Source organism: Bufo gargarizans, chromosome 6 (genome assembly GCF_014858855.1).
Source record: "Bufo gargarizans isolate SCDJY-AF-19 chromosome 6, ASM1485885v1, whole genome shotgun sequence".
Lineage (NCBI taxonomy): Eukaryota > Metazoa > Chordata > Amphibia > Anura > Bufonidae > Bufo > Bufo gargarizans.
The window spans coordinates 238,502,084-238,518,920 of NC_058085.1; the positions used below are offsets into that span (position 1 = coordinate 238,502,084).

Genomic DNA, 16,837 nt, shown 5'->3' on the forward strand with positions numbered 1-16,837 from the left:
GTTGGAATATTTGCACCTGATCTGATTATTCAAGACTTATATGCTTACGGTCCTCTGGATATGTCAGTTATAGGCATTCAATCCTGGTGCTTGTATGTAGGTACTCAGGCTTTATGTGCATCCTTCCCCCTAGTGTGTTACACACTGTTTTTAAAAATAAATAAAAGGTTAATTTTGAGTATAGCGTTCCTCCACCGTCAGTGAATCAAAGATGTAGTTGAACAGAACACTTTCAGAATATTTAACCACTTCCCATCTGGGCCATTTGCCCCCTTCCTGACCAGGCCTAATTTTGCAAAACAGACATATCTCACTTTATGTGGTAATAACTTTGGAACGCCTTTATTTATCCAAGTCATTCAGAGATTGTTTTCTCGTGACACATTGTACTTCATGATAGTCATAAATTTGAGTCAAAATATTTCACTTTTATTTATGAAAAAATCCCAAATTTACCCAAAAATTTGAAAAATTCGCAATTTTTAAAAATATCAATTTTTCTGCTTTTAAAACAGAAAGTGATACCTTATAAAATATTTATTACTTAACATTCCCCAAATGTCTACTTTATGTTGGCATCATTTTGGAAATGTCATTTTATTTTTTTAGGACGTTAGAAGGCTTAGAAGTTTGAAAGCAATTCTTCAAATTTTTAAGAAAATTGCCAAAACCCACTTTTTAAGGACTAGTTCAGGTCTGAAGTCACTTTGTGGGGCCTACATAGTGGATACCCCCATAAATGACCCCATTGTAGAAACTACACCCCTCAAGGTATTCAAAACTGATTTTACAAACTTTGTTAACCCTTTAGGCGTTCCACAAGAATTAAAGGAAAATGGAGATCAAATTTTTAAATTTCACTTTTTTGGCAGATTTTCCATTTTAATCAAATTTTTTCTTTAACACATCGATGGTTAACAGCCAAACAAAACTCAATATTTATAACCCAGATTCTGCGGTTTACAGAAACACCCCACATGTGGTCATAAACTGCTGTATGGGCACACGGCAGGGTGCAGAAGAAAAGGAACTCCACATGGTTTTTAGATGCCATGTCCCATTTGAAGCCCCCTGATGCACCCTTACAGTAGAAACTCCCAAGAAGTGACCCCAATTTGGAAACTAGGGGATAAGGTGCCAGTTTTATTAGTACTATTTTTGGGTACATATGAGTTTTTGATCATTCATTATAACACTTTATGGGGCAAGGTGACCAAAAAATTGGTTGTTTTAGCACAGTTTCTATTTATTTATTTTTACAGCGTTCACCTGAGGGGTTCAGTCAAGTGACATTTTTATAGAGCAGATTGTTGCGGACGTGGCAATACCCAATATGTATACTTTTTCTCATTTAATAAAGTTTTACACAATAATAGCATTTTTGAAACCAAAAAATTATGTTTTAATGTGTCCATGTTCTGAGAGCTATAGTTTTTTTTATTTTTTGAGAGATTTTCTTATGTAGGGGCTCATTTTTTGCGGGATGAGGTGACTGTTTTATTGGTACCATTTTGTGGGACATACGCGTTTTTGATCACTTGGTGTTGCCCCTTTTGTGAGGTAAGGTGACAAAAATTGCTTGTTTTGACCGTTTTTTTTTTTTTACGGTGTTCACCTGAGGGGTTAGCTCATGTGATATTTTTATAGAGCTGGTTTTTACGGACACGGCAATACCTAATATGTCTATTTTATTAAATTTTTTCTATTTTTAACATTTTTTTTTACATGTGAAACTTATTTTATTTTATTTTTTCAACCCTTTATTTTTTATTTTACACTTTTCGTCCCCCATAAGGTCATACAAGACCTCTGGGGGACATTTACTTCACTTTTTCTTTTTTTTCACTGTTGATTTCTCCTGTAACTGGGGCTGACATAGTAGCCCCAGTTACAGGAGAAATGAACCCCCCAGAGAGGCTGTACAGCGCTGTACAGCCTCAATGCAGGGCTGATCGAGGTCTGTGAAAGACCTCACACAGCTCCTGCAATCTTCGGTCCCGGCGGTCACATGACCGCCGGGCCGGAACAGGAAGCGCTGTCATGGAACCATGAACCAGACGTACAACAAGAGATAAGTGGAAATAAGAAGGCTTTATTGAAAATCAAGCTGTAAGGCAAAAGTCCAAACGGATGGCTAAACCGAAGCAGGGTCTTGCGAAGCCAGAGGTCAGGAACCAGAAGGGTAGTCAGACGAAGCCTGGATCAGGAACCAGCAGGGTAGTCAGACGAAGCCAGGATCAGGAACCAGCAGGGTAGTCAGACGAAGCCAGGATCAGGAACCAGAAGCAGCAGCAGTCTTAGAAGCATGTGAACACAGGAGGACCAAGCAAGGAACTGAAGCCACAGACCTCCTATATATATGAGCTAGGCATCCAGCTCCTCCCAGTGGGAAGGAGAAGCCGCAGGGTGGGAGGCTACAAGAAACCCAGAAACCAAGATGGCCGCCAGCACATGTCAAACGAAGGAGAACAGCAAGAAGGTAAGACCATGACAGTACCTCCCCCTCAAGGGCCCCTCCTCCGCGGAGTAAAGAACGGTTTCTGAGGGAAGCGTGCGTGGAAGGCTCGGAGCAAGGCAGGAGCATGGACATCTGCGGAGGGAACCCAGGAACGCTCCTCTGGACCATAACCACGCCAATGGACCAAAAACTGCACCCGACCGCGGACCAGGCGTGAGTCCGGGATATTGCTCACCTCATACTCCTCACGATTGCCCACTTGGACCGGACGAGGCCGAGGAAGTGAAACGATTACACACCAGTGGCTTCAACAGGGAGACATGAAACACGTTGGAGATCCGCATGCCAGGAGGAAGCGCAAGGGCATAGGCTACCGGGTTTACCCTGCGAAGCACTCGGAAGGGGCCAACAAAGCGAGGCGCCAGCTTGGGAGTGGGCACTCGAAGGTTGAGGTTGCGGGTGGACAACCATACGCGGTCTCCGACCTGGTAGGAAGGAGCGGGCGCTCGTCTGCGATCAGCCTGGAGTCTCTGGCGCTGCGCAGAGACCTCAAGGGACCTCTGGATCTGTACCCAAGAAGCACGTAGGACGGAAAGGTGATCCTCCACAGCCGGAATATCCTGGGGAGAGAATACCTCCGGTAACACGGCAGGTTGGAACCCATAATTGGCCATGAAGGGAGACGTCCCAGAGGAAGAGTTCACCGCCGTGTTCCTGGCAAACTCAGCCCAAGGCAGGAGGTCAACCCAATTGTCTTGGTGATCGGAGACATAGCAACGAAGGAATTGCTCCAAGGCCTGATTGGATCGTTCTGCGGCCCCATTGGACTGAGGGTGGTAGGCCGAGGAGAAAGAGAGATGAATCCCCAACTGGGAGCAAAAGGAGCGCCAGAACCTGGACACAAACTGACTCCCCCGATCCGACACAATCTCCTTGGGCAAACCGTGCAACCGGAAGACCTCCCTGGCAAAAATCGTGGCCAACTCTTGTGCAGAGGGTAACTTCTTGAGAGGAACACAGTGGCACATTTTGGAAAACCGATCCACAATCATGAGAATGACCGTATGGCCTCGGGATGCAGGGAGGTCCACAATGAAATCCATCCCCAGGTGTGACCATGGACGCTCCCCGGTGGCTATGGGTTGCAAAAGGCCCAACGGACGGTGCCGAGGGGACTTACTCTGGGCACAAACGGAGCATGCCGCTACATATGCGGCGATGTCGGAACGTAGAGAAGGCCACCAGAACAGACGTGAAACAGCCCAGGACAGCTGATTCTTTCCAGGATGCCCCACGGCCTTGGAGTTATGGTAGGTTCGCAACAACCGAGTGCGCAACTCCTCAGGCACAAAACATCTGCCGTTGGGTCTCCCAGAGGGAGCACCAGACTGAGCCGCCAAAATCTGCTCACCCAGGGGAGAGGTCAGGCTGGTGCGAATGGCGGCCAGGATCTGATTCGGAGGTATGACCGAAGTCGGAATCGACTCCTCCCCGGACAGCTCGGAGTACTGCCGTGATAAGGCATCCGCTCTGATGTTCTTGGAACCGGGTAGGTAGGAGACCACGTAATTAAAACGTGACAAGAACAGAGCCCATCTGGCCTGACGTGGTGTCAATCTCTTGGCCTCAGAGAGGTAGGTCAGATTCTTGTGGTCCGTCAGGATGAGAACCGGAACCACCGAGCCCTCGAGCAAGTGCCTCCATTCTTTAAGGGCCTGCACGATGGCCAATAACTCCCTGTCACCAATCTGATAGTTGCACTCCGCGGAAGAGAGTTTCCGGGAGTAAAACCCACAAGGAAGCAGAGGACCCTCTGGTGTTCTACGCTGAGACAGAAGGGCGCCTACTCCCGTCTCAGACGCGTCCACCTCGAGGACAAAAGGCAACCCAGGGTTGGGATGCGACAGAATCGGAGCCGACACAAAGGCGGACTTTAGAGCCTCAAAAGCTCGGATGGCCTCGACCAGACCTGGGGATTAGTGCCCTTCCTGGTCAGATCCGTGAGGGCTTGGCTAGCATGGAAAAGTCCCTGATGAACTTCCGATAATTGGCGAAGCCCAAAAAGCGCTGCAGGGCACGAAGACCACTGGGCTGGGGCCACTGTAAGACAGCCGAAACCTTCTCAGGATCCATGGAGAACCCCTCAGCGGAAATGATGTAACCTAAGAAGGTTACCTGGGATCGGTGAAATTCGCATTTCTCAAGCTTACCGAACAGCTTGTTCTCTCGTAACCGTTGCAACACTCGTCTGACATCCAGAATGTGGGCCTCCATGGATTCAGAACATACCAAGATGTCATCCAAATAGACCACCACACACTGCTGCAACAGGTCACAGAAAACATTGTTGATGAATTCCTGGAAGACTGCGGGCGCATTGCACAACCCAAAGGGCATAACCAAGGATTCATAATGACCGGTCCTGGTGTTAAACGCGGTCTTCCACTCATCGCCCGCCTTGATCCTTACCAGGTTATATGCCGCCCTCAGGTCGAGTTTGGTAAAGACCGTGGCCCCTTTGAGGCGATCGAACAGCTCGGAAATCAAGGGTATCGGGTAAGCATTCTTGATCGTGATGCGATTGAGACCCCTGTAATCGATGCAAGGCCTCAACTCACCGCCCTTCTTTTTCACAAAGAAAAATCCAGCCCCTGCCGGGGACGAGGATTTGCGAATGTGTCCGCGTGAAAGCGCCTCCCTCACGTACTCCTCCATGGCCTCATTCTCCGCTACCGACAGTGGATAGACTTTGCCACGAGGAGGAACGGCACCAGATTGTAACTCTATGGCACAATCGTATGGGCGTTGCGGAGGTAGGGCAACCGCACGCACCTTATCGAATACATCCCGGTACTCCTCGTATTCAGGAGGCAACAGAGAGTCCGAGGAAGTACACAGCAACTTGACAGACCCATGGATGCAACTAGCCCCACACTGCGGTGACCACGAGAGGATCTCGGCCGATCTCCAATCGAAAGTCGGATTATGCTTCTGGAGCCAGGGGTACCCCAAGACCACCGAATAGTGTGGAGACGAAATAACCTGGAGACAGACCGACTCTCTGTGAACGGCACCAATGGCCATCCCCACTGGAAGGGTCTCATGAGTCACGTGTGGCGGCAGAAGGGGTCTGCTGTCTATCGCCTCAAGAGCCAGTGGGGAACCTCGAGGCTGCAGAGGAATGGAATTGGCGGCAGCGAACACACTATCAATGAACAAACCACCAGCACCAGAGTCCACCAACGCCTGGGTCGTCACCGAGCCCCCGACCCAGGAGAGGACAACAGTAATCAGTGGTTTGTCAACACGGGAAACCGGGGACGAGGAGACTCCACCCAAGATCTGCCCCCGACAGGATCTCAGGTGCGAGCGTTTCCCGGACGGTTCGGGCATGCCAACCGAAAATGCCCACCGAGACCACAGTACATGCATCGGCCCTCGCGTCTCCGGAGTGCCCTCTCCTCCTCGGACAGGCGAGCAAACCCCAGCTGCATGGGTTCACCCCCAGACAAGTCATCCCCAGGAGGCGTGGGAGGAGAGGGAGGCATGGGTGGGACAGCAAACGTAGGCGCCAATCTGTTAGAAGACCTCCGCAGGCTCTCCTTAAAGGAAGGTCTCTCCCTGAGTCTGGTGTCAATCAAAATCAGGAAAGAAATAAGAGACTCGAGCTCCACTGGTAGGTCCTTAGCTGCAACCTCATCCTTCAAGGCATCCGAGAGACCATGAGAGAAAGCAGCGACCAGAGCCTCATTATTCCAGCCCACCTCTGCTGCCAGGGTACGAAACTCAATGGCGTATTCAGCTACGGATCGTGAACCCTGTCTGATGGACATAAGGAGCTTCGCAGCAGAGGCAGCACGAGCCGGCACATCGAATACCTTCCGAAGAGAAGCAACAAAACCGGAAAACTCGGCAACCACCGGATTGTTGTTCTCCCATAAAGGGCTGGCCCAGGCCAAGGCCTTGTCCGAGAGCAGCGAGATCAAGAAGCCCACCTTTGATCTCTCAGTAGGAAAGGCATGTGGCAGCAACTCGAAATAAATGCCCACCTGGTTAAGGAAACCTCGGCACTGAGTTGGCTCTCCCCCAAAGCGCTGTGGAAGGGGGGCAGAACCGGTCATACCCCGAAACACCGCAGGCGCAGCAACAGGTGTCGGGGTAGACTCTGGCGCAACAACCGGAGCGGCAGTAGGAGCGGGCCCAGGAGCGACAACCAACCCATCGGCAACGGAAGCTAAATGAGCCGTGCGTTCAAGCAGGGTTTGCAACGCCACAGCGAACCGACCCAACAGGTGATCCTGCTGATCAAGTCTGGCAACCAGCGTAGGTAGCGAGGATGGCCCTGTACCGTCAGAATTCATGGCTTGGTCCTAATGTCATGGAACCATGAACCAGACGTACAAGAGATAAGTGGAAATAAGAAGGCTTTATTGAAAATCAAGCTGTAAGGCAAAAGTCCAAACGGATGGCTAAACCGAAGCAGGGTCTTGCGAAGCCAGAGGTCAGGAACCAGAAGGGTAGTCAGACGAAGCCTGGATCAGGAACCAGCAGGGTAGTCAGACGAAGCCAGGATCAGGAACCAGCAGGGTAGTCAGACGAAGCCAGGATCAGGAACCAGAAGCAGCAGCAGTCTTAGAAGCATGTGAACACAGGAGGACCAAGCAAGGAACTGAAGCCACAGACCTCCTATATATATGAGCTAGGCATCCAGCTCCTCCCAGTGGGAAGGAGAAGCCGCAGGGTGGGAGGCTACAAGAAACCCAGAAACCAAGATGGCCGCCAGCACATGTCAAACGAAGGAGAACAGCAAGAAGGTAAGACCATGACAAGCGCATAGCGCTTCCTGCACTGCATACACAGCGCTCGGTGAGCGCTGTGTATGCAGCGATCCAGAAGGCAGGGACACCTGGGCACTGTCCCTGCCTTCTCTTAGGGTTGCCCTGCTATCACTGACAGCGGGCAACCCGATTAGCAGCTGCACGATTAGCGTGCAGCTGCAGTTTCTGAACGGACGTTTAAAAACGTCCATTCAGAAATAGAGATCCACCCATAGGACGTTTATATCCTATGGGCGGACGGAAAGTGGTTAAGAAGATGCCGATGAACATCAGATAATCCTGTGCTACTTCCATTTCAGAACCAAAAGAAAATCCAATTTTATTGTGCACAAATAAAGGAAGTCCAAACTGATTATGTAAGTATATGAATTACATTTGCACATACGTTTTTGAAAAGATTGGGATTGGTCATCTTGAAAAAATACTGTCTATAAAAAGCATTGATAAAATAAATGATTTTACCAATATGTTTAATTCTATACATGATAAATACAAAGTAGCACACTATTTTAAGACTGGTACAAAGGACTAGGGTACATCACCTGTGTGGAGTAAAGTGATTTCCATCAATATAAATTGTTATTTACAGTTACAATGGTAAAAATCATAATGCCCAAAGAAGTTGTAACAGATATTAATAACAACATAACAAAAGACTAAACATTACTCTTCTAACTCTCAACACCATTAGACATACCAGTAGAATGGTGTTTATTTAATCCATAGAGATTATTCAAATTCCATTGGCAGTAAATCTCTTGAGAATAGGCTATCTACATGAGTACTATGTTCTTGCGAGAACAGTTTGTCTTCTCCCTGGCTGTGAATTGGTCCAGTGCGATTGGACAGCGTCACAGAGTTGAGCTGAGGGCTTTTATGTACAGAGAGCTGCTGAAGATATATTTTCTGCTTTATCTAAGACACCAGAAGTGCAGTAATATAGTTTGTGGTACGTGACTCCTTACAACAATTAGCTGCAGTTATAAAACTTCCCTGACTCACACTAAAGGCCCTTCAACATGGGCAGATCATAACGAAACAAACCTTTGTAGGAACGCTAGTTCCCAAAGATTTGCCTGTGCAAATGTCCAGTCAATGAACAAGCAAAGTATCGCTGATGCGCCACATTAAATCATTGTTGGCTGGCTGCAGATTGACGTGTGTAAATCAGTATGAAGAGTCATACAAAAGAGATGATTACTACATGTAAATGCTCACAATCAGGCAATTAAAGGGTTTCTACCACTTCAGTTTGACCAAATTAGCTTTTAGACACTAGTGATCTGCTAGTGTCTGATCTCCATAACCATGCAATTCTTAGACCTTTGTGTGGGGCCTTTTTTATTAAAAAACTAACTTTTATTCCTATGCAAATGAGCCTCTAGGTGCTATGGGGGCGTCTTTTCAGCACCTAGAGACTCGGTCTACTCACACTGTATTCCCGCCCATCTCGTCGTTAAGGGCCTGCCTCCATCACAGACACCGGACGAATTCTCGCGCCTGCGCCGTTCACTTCTGTCATCGGTGTAGGCGCAGTGAGTAAATGATACGCTCCTGGTGCCGGATTCCTCACTGCACCTGCGCCGACTACGTCATAGTGAGGAAGCCGGCATCAGGAGAGCGGCCTTCACTCACTGCACCTGCGCCGATGACAGAAGTGAACTGCGCAGGCGCGTGAATTCGTCCGATGGCTGTGATAGAGGCAGGCATTCAAGACGAGATGGGCGGGCATACAGTGTGAGTAGACCGAGCCTCTAGGTGCTGAAAAGACGCCCCCAAAGCACCTAGAGGCTCATTTGCATAGGAATAAAAGTTAGTTTTTTAATGAAACGGCTCCACACAAAGGTCTAAGAATTCCATGGTTATGGAGATCAGACACTAGCAGATTGCTAGAGTCTGAAAGCTAATTTGGTCAAACTGAAGTGGTAGAAACCCTTTAATGGAACGTTTGTTCTTTTACCGATGATTACCTGTGAAACAATTACACAGCAGCACAAGTTACTTGACAACACTGAGGTAAAGAGCTGCCTCCTCCTCTCTGCTCTACTTGTCAGGGATTAAGACCTTGAATACAGATTATATGATCCTCAACTGAATCTCTGTAGGAATGGAGTTCATTAGGAGACATGAAGTACAGAGAGGAGGGGGGGGGGGGGGGGATGTGGCTAAAGAGGAGCAGCAGCACTTGTATGGCATCTCCATTACCACAGTCTGTCCTGTTTATCCTCTCTGTATTTCAGGCTTCAGGTCTCCTCATGAACTCCATTCCGACACAGTTTCATCTGAAGATCATATGAAAATGTATTCAGGATCATAATCCCTGACAAGTAGAGCAGAGAGGAGGCTGAGGCAGCTCTTTAGCCTAGTGTTGTCAAGTAATGTGTCCTCCTGTGGGATTAGGACAATAAAATTTAGACTGGCACATTCATATACATAATCACAGGTGGATATCCATCAAGCAAACATGGTTGATAATAAAATGGCTGCACAACATTTCACATACAAACAATAGAGCTGAGAAATGGGGATCATTCTAAATTAAAGTGGTATTATACCTACTATAAATGGAAAAATAGAAGCTCTTTGCGCACATTTATAGTAGGTATAATTCCACTTTAATTTAATTTAATTTAGAATGATCCCCATTTCTCAGCTCTATTGTTTGTAAATATTGAGGGTAGCGCCTCTGCGGGAGCCACCTTACACCTGGTAGATGGACCCGACACACGTTTGATTAAAAAAAATGCGCAAAGAGCTTCTATTTTTCCATTTATAGAAGGTATAATACCACTTTAATATAGTGGTGTACGTGGTGCACAGGAGTAACTATAGACCAATAGAGGTGCACTCAGTAAAGAGGAATCACCCTGCCCCCTTATGAATAGAAAACGTGAAACAAAGTGGAACTGGGTACTCTCAGGATATCTGTACCATAAGGAAATTAATGTCACATACAATAAATAAATTAATAAATAGTATCAATAAGCGCAACCCATGATATACAATAACACCCTAATATAAAACCAACTGATCAGCAAATTAATGATATAATAGATAAGAGGCCAATGTCAAAGTCTAGTGGATAAGCTATCGATGAAATGAATAAAGTGAATATGCCCCAATGACGATTAATCCCAAGGATAAATAGTAGCAGCAGAAGTGTCAATGTCCTAGAATAAAGCCACTGCGGTAGCTGGTACTTATACCATGATACTATTATTAATACTATTTATTACATTTATTTATTTTATGTGACATTAAATTCCTTATGGTACAGATATCCTGAGAGTGCCCAGTTCCACTTGGTTTCACATAATACCACTTTAATTTAGAATGATCCCCATTTCTCAGTTCAATTGTTTGTATGTGAAATGTTGTGCAGCAATTTTATTATCTACTAATAGGACAGTGGCCATTTTATTTCTCCTAATATTTGCTCGCTAGACAAAACGAGCCATGATAAATCATTTTATTTGGGAATATATTCATAATAAAGTAATATTTAATTGTTTTCATTTTCATTAATTCCTGGAGAACCCCTTTTAATTGTCTATAGAATCTGCTGGCTGTCCTTAATGTAATGAAACCACCCCCTTTCTCTGCAAAATCAGGGCCTGGGATGATTAATTCAATTCCTGTCCTTAACTACCACCAATAGATTATGTATTGAGGAATTCATCTTCACAGGTTTCTTTTTTGTCAGTGCATCAGTCATTACCACATGGTAATTCCAAAATGTGATCTGCTGCGGTTGCTAGTGGACCAAGTGTTAAAGGCCCCTTTACACAGACCAAAAATTGGGGCAAATTATGAGCGTTCCTATGTAAAGGTGCCACGAGCAAATGCTTGTTAATCAGGTGAAAACATTGCCGATATGGTCAGCAGATTATGCTGTCTAAACAGCAATCTGCTGCTCAGAAACAGTTACTGGAACAAGTGATTGCAGAGTGCACCTCTTCCTCATACAGTGGAGGTGATTGCTGCATGTAAATGTATCTCTCATTTTCTCTGACAAGCCGGCAATTATCGGGAAGAAACAACTGTATTAGTAATCTTGCTGGGTGTTTGAAGGGGATGCTAAGGATCTGTGGTGCTAGACATCTCTTCACTAGTAAATTCTCTTACTTCACAGCAGAAAGAAAATGATGACTCTGTATTCTCTTCCATGAAGTCTAAAAATATGGATTTCTATTTTGTACACCACTGATCAGTATACTACCCATAGATCAGTATACTACCCATAGAGTGTAGAACATTACACCAACTTCAATCCATCTTGTATATGATTTCTTTAAAGGTGTTGTTCAGGATTTAAACACCTATGGCCCATCCTCAGGTCAGGCCATCAATATCAGATTGGTAGGAGTCCGACACCGCACCTATCAGCAGTTGCCTTACAGCTCTGGTGCCGGAACTACACAGCTCTATCCATTGTTTCGTTGATGGAGCTGGTAACTGCATAACTGCTCCCATTCACTTCAGTGGGAAGTTCAATGTAGTTACCAGCTACATCCACCACACAACAGATGGAGCTGTTAAGTTGCCGACACCAGAGCTACAGGGTAACAGCCAATCAGGAAGGGGGTGGAGTATCAGACCACCACCAATCTGGTATTGATGGCCTATCCTGAGAAAAGGCTATCAATATCAAAATCCTGGCCAATACTTTTAAGATTTTGTTCTGCTGACTTCTACGGGGAGAATCCTAATCTATATGCAGTTTGTTGGTCTTTTTTTGCCACAAGCCAACGCAGGGATTTCCCACATCATTAGAACAATAAATATTTCATGACACTTTTTAATTGTAAATTTGAGGGAATTCTCAATTAGTAGATCCCATAGCAGAAACTATAGTGGGAATTCAATGCATACGGTGAATATGAAAATTAATATTTATGTAGATAAAAGATTTAGAATAAAAGATTTAGAATATCAAATATGTTTCTCCTCTATGTGAGTTGCCAGATGCCTCTCAAGATTTGATTTTCTGGCAAAATATCTCCCACATTCTGAACATGTAAATGGTTTCTCCCCTGTGTGAGTTACTTGATGTCTCTCAAGATAATGCTTTACCATGAAGCATTTTCCACACTCTGAACATGAAAATGGCTTCTCTCCTGTATGAGTTTTCTGATGCTCAATAAGAATTGATTTCTTGGTAAAATATTTCTCACATTCTGTACATGAAAATGGCTTCTCCCCTGTGTGAGTTCTCTGGTGTCTCTCAAGATATGATTTTCCTGCAAAACATTTCCCACATTCTGAACATATAAATGGCTTATCTGCCGTGTGAGTTAATTGATGTCTCTCAAGATGATGTTTCACCATAAAACATTTCCCACACTCTGAACATGAAAATGGCTTTTCCCCTGTGTGGATTCTCAGATGTTCAACAAGAACGGATTTCTTGGTAAAGCATTTCCCACATTCTGTACATGTAAAAGGCTTCTCCCCTGTATGAGTTCTCTGATGTCTCTCAAGATGTGATTTTCTGGAGAAACTTCTCCCACACTCCAAACATAAAAAAGGTTTATCTCCTGTGTGAGTTATCTGATGTCTTTCAAGATGATGTTTGACCACAAAACACTTCCCACATTCTGAACATGAAAATGGCTTCTCCCCTGTATGAATTCTCTTATGATCAACTAGAATTGACTTCTTAGTAAAGCATTTCCCACATTCTGCACATGCAAATGGCCTCTCTCCTGTGTGAGTTCTCTGATGTCTCTCAAGATGTGATTTTCTGTAGAAACCTCTTCCACATTCTGAACATAAAAATGGTTTATCTCCTGTGTGAGTTATCTGATGTCTCCAAAGATGATGTTTCACCATAAAACGTTTCCCACATTCTGGACATGAAAATGGCTTCTCCCCTGTGTGAATTCTCCGATGTTCAATAAGAATTAATTTTCTGGTAAAACTTTTTCCACATTCCAAACATGAAAATGGTTTCTCTCCTGTGTGAGTTTTTTGATGTTCAACAACTGCAGATTTCTTGGTAAAACATTTTCCACATTCCGAACATGAATATGGCTTCTCCCCTGTGTGAACTCTTTGATGTTCAATAAGAATTGATTTCTTAGTAAAACTTTTCCCACATTCTGAACATGAAAATGGTCTCTCGTTTCTGTGTACTCTCATGTGCATAGAAAGATTAAATATATTTTTATAATGTCTCCCACATTCAGAACATGAAAATATTTTATCTTCTCTATGAGATGCAGCTTTTGTAACAGTCTGTGACTGATCAGATGAAGGTTCCTTGTGATTATTGGGATCAGATGTTAGATGTCTGCTGGGAAGGAATGAGGCTATGTTTGGGGTAATAAAGTAATCACCAGAAGTATGGTGAGGGATATCTTTAGGTTCTGCTTCACAATCTGGAAATAAAAGATGTCCCATTGAGAGTTCGGTGCAGTCATCTGCTAGGAGTAGAATAAGATTATATTTTATTTTTATTCCATAACACAATAATGTAGATATTATATAAGGCTCTTTCCACATTGTGTCTTGCGTATCTATTTACCGTATGTGCCAGGAAAGTTTCCGGAACAGCCGTTAAGAAGATTAGTAAAACAGATGCCACAGAGTGACATCCATCCCCCATAGGTGGACAGTACTATACAGTATATGTTTTTATACCTGACACCTCTGCATCAAATAGTGAATTCTATTGTGCTATTCTTTCCAGCTAAGGCTACTTTCACACTAGCGTTCGATCGGATCCGTTCTGAACGGATCCGATCGTAATAATGCAGACGGAGGCTCCGTTTAGAACGGATCCGTCTGCATTATTTTAGCATATAACAGCTAAGTGTGAAAATAGCCTCGTACGGATCCGTCCAGACTTTCAATGTAAAGTCAATGGGGGACGGATCCGCCTGAAGATTGAGCCATATTGTGGCATCTTCAAACGGATCCGTCCCCATTGACTTACATTGTAAGTCTGGACGGATCCGCACGCCTCCGCACGGCCAGGCGGACACCCGAACGCTGCAAGCAGCGTTCAGCTGTCCGCCTGTCCGTGCGGAGGCGAGCGGAGCGGAGGCTGAACGCCGCCAGACTGATGCAGTCTGAGCGGATCCGCTCCATTCAGACTGCATCAGGGCTGGACGGCTGCGTTCGGGTCCGCTCGTGAGCCCCTTCAAACGGAGCTCACGAGCGGACACCCGAACGCTAGTGTGAAAGCAGCCTAAGATACAGAAACCCCACTGGATGCCAAAAGAACACTGTCTTGGCATATTCGTGTACTGGGGGCCTATGGGTCATTTTATCATATGCAAAAGGAGCTTTCCTGGCGGATACAGAAAACAGAAACTCAAGATGCACTGTGAAAACAGCCTAACATTCCACAAACAGTAATGCAACCAGTGCAAATATAAATACTTATTCTAAAACAAGAACATTTTCAATTAACAATGTAAAAGGAATTGAATCAAAATGGCTTCAATGGTAATATGTCATTAGAAAATTACATCATTTAAAGAAAACGTGTTATGTACTTTAGTTTTATCAATTAGAATTAAATATGTAAAGAAGTAAAGTAGTCCAGCAAGCAAGGACATCAGGACTGCAGAAACTGATTGGTTCAGTGATCAGCTTCTGAAATGGAACATCAACAGTGTTGTCATCTGCACTGGAGCGGTGGGAAACTTAGCTGATGAGTATTCTCATTATTTTTTTTTATTACTTTATCAGGTCTTTTATGCATCTTTCCTGTTACTCCCTCCATGAACTCCTTAAAGGGGTTCTCCAAATTTTGGCTCCCACTTCTATACCAGTGGAGATAAGCATATTTACCTGCTGCCCATCGCTTGGTTCCGACTCCTTTGGTCCCCTGCTGTAAACGTCCAGCATGGACGGGGGTCACGTGTGCTGATGCAGCCAGTGATGGAGGTTTGCAGCGAACAGAGCTGTGGACCTAAGGAGCAGGACCTGGGAAGCAGACGAGTATGCTTCACTCCACAGATTCAGCGGGGAACAAAACTTGCTGAAAAGCTGGAAAACCTCTTTGATTTCCAAGAGACTGTAATAGTCTATACCAGGGCTGGCCAACCTGCGGCTCTCCAGCTGTTGTAAAACTACATTTCCCACCATGCCCTGCTGTAGGCTGATAGCTGTAGGCTGTCTGGGCATGCTGGGAGTTGTAGTTTTGCAACAGCTGGAGAGCCGCAGGTTGGCCATCCCTGGTCTATACAATGGTCTGTTAATGTTTCAATGCAACTGCAAGAAAATACGCCCTGCTACACTGTCATTTCAGACTACACAGAAAGGAGATTATGTCTCCAATATAGTTTGACGGCGAAAGCTTTTAAAACAAAAAAAATAAAAATCTCTCTTCTTCCTCATACTTAAAATAATTAAACCAACATTAAATGTATGATCTGTTTCTTTAATTAGTTTGTATGTCATGTATGCGTTATAGGGATGTTATGATCATAATCGGTCTAGTCTGTATGTACTCTATGGGAGGGAATTTATCATGAGGGGAATATTTGAAATTAGTTTTGATGTGTTGGCTTAATTTATGCCACATTTATCAAATATCGCATGTTGTCTCAACCCTAACACTTTTGTCTAGAAAAGCTACTCCAGTTTTCCTAGTTCGCCTACTGTAATTAGAATGCAACTTTTTGGCAACTTTTAAAAAAGTCTCAATGAAAAATCTGGAGTGATACTGATTAACATAGCTACCCACACTTGAGTGGAGTGAATGAAGTAAACATACAAAAAAAAAAATTGAAAATTTTTGTGCAAGTCTAAAAAGTCGCAAAAGCCCTAGTTTCCAACTTTTTGAAGCCAGAATCCTGCAGTGAACGCATGATAAATCAGGGCCTATGTACTGTTTAACCACTTTGTGTTACTGAGAAGCAGAAAATCTGTTCCAGACACAGTATATTAGAGTTTGTGTGAATGAATGGTAGCTTATCACAGGACTCCCTCCTCTGCCAGGTACAAATCAGTGCTTGGGACTTTGCTATGAATGCTGTGCTAAGGAAGATACTTATTTTTTTAACCAGTTGCCCGAAACCAGATTAATATAATAAAATAAATTCATTAATGATTAGACCAGTACTTCCACACTCTGGCAGTGATAATAAGTAATAATTAATGGTCTAGAATAAGGAGATTAATAAAATATATAGATCCTTTATTATATAAAAAATAATCCAATAACTTGGTCCTCCTATATTGATTCTATATCAGAACAATCCAATAACCAAATTATTAATAATAATAATAATGTCATCATACACATAGTATCAAAGAAATATCAAAAATATATCTAGGAAAATAAAAAAATATATATATAAATTATATATCACACATACAATTCATAAACCACTTGTTTGTTATATAATGTGGGCACATATAAAATACAATTGCAGGGCCCATATACAATACTGCGATTTTTATAGTATTTTATGTATGCGTGATATATAATTCATTTATATTTTATTTGTTTTATATATATATATATATATATATATATATATATATATACACACACACACACACACACATAAAGTGCCTTGCAAAC

General features: G+C 44.1%; 1 protein-coding gene across 3 annotated transcripts in view; it reads right to left on the reverse strand.

Moving 5' to 3' along the window:
• Nucleotides 1-10,728: 10,728 nt before the first annotated feature.
• LOC122941324 (oocyte zinc finger protein XlCOF6-like) overlaps nucleotides 10,729-16,837 on the reverse strand; it is a 54,715-nt gene continuing 48,606 nt past the window's right edge. For 2 of the 3 annotated variants that reach the window (XM_044298454.1, XM_044298455.1), the window contains exon 8: nucleotides 10,729-13,721. In XM_044298454.1, the coding sequence (XP_044154389.1) occupies nucleotides 12,229-13,721 (1,493 nt within the window). In that variant the 3' untranslated portion in view covers nucleotides 10,729-12,228. The remainder of the gene's footprint in view (nucleotides 13,722-16,837) is intronic. The other variant, XM_044298456.1, reaches the window with a different exon arrangement.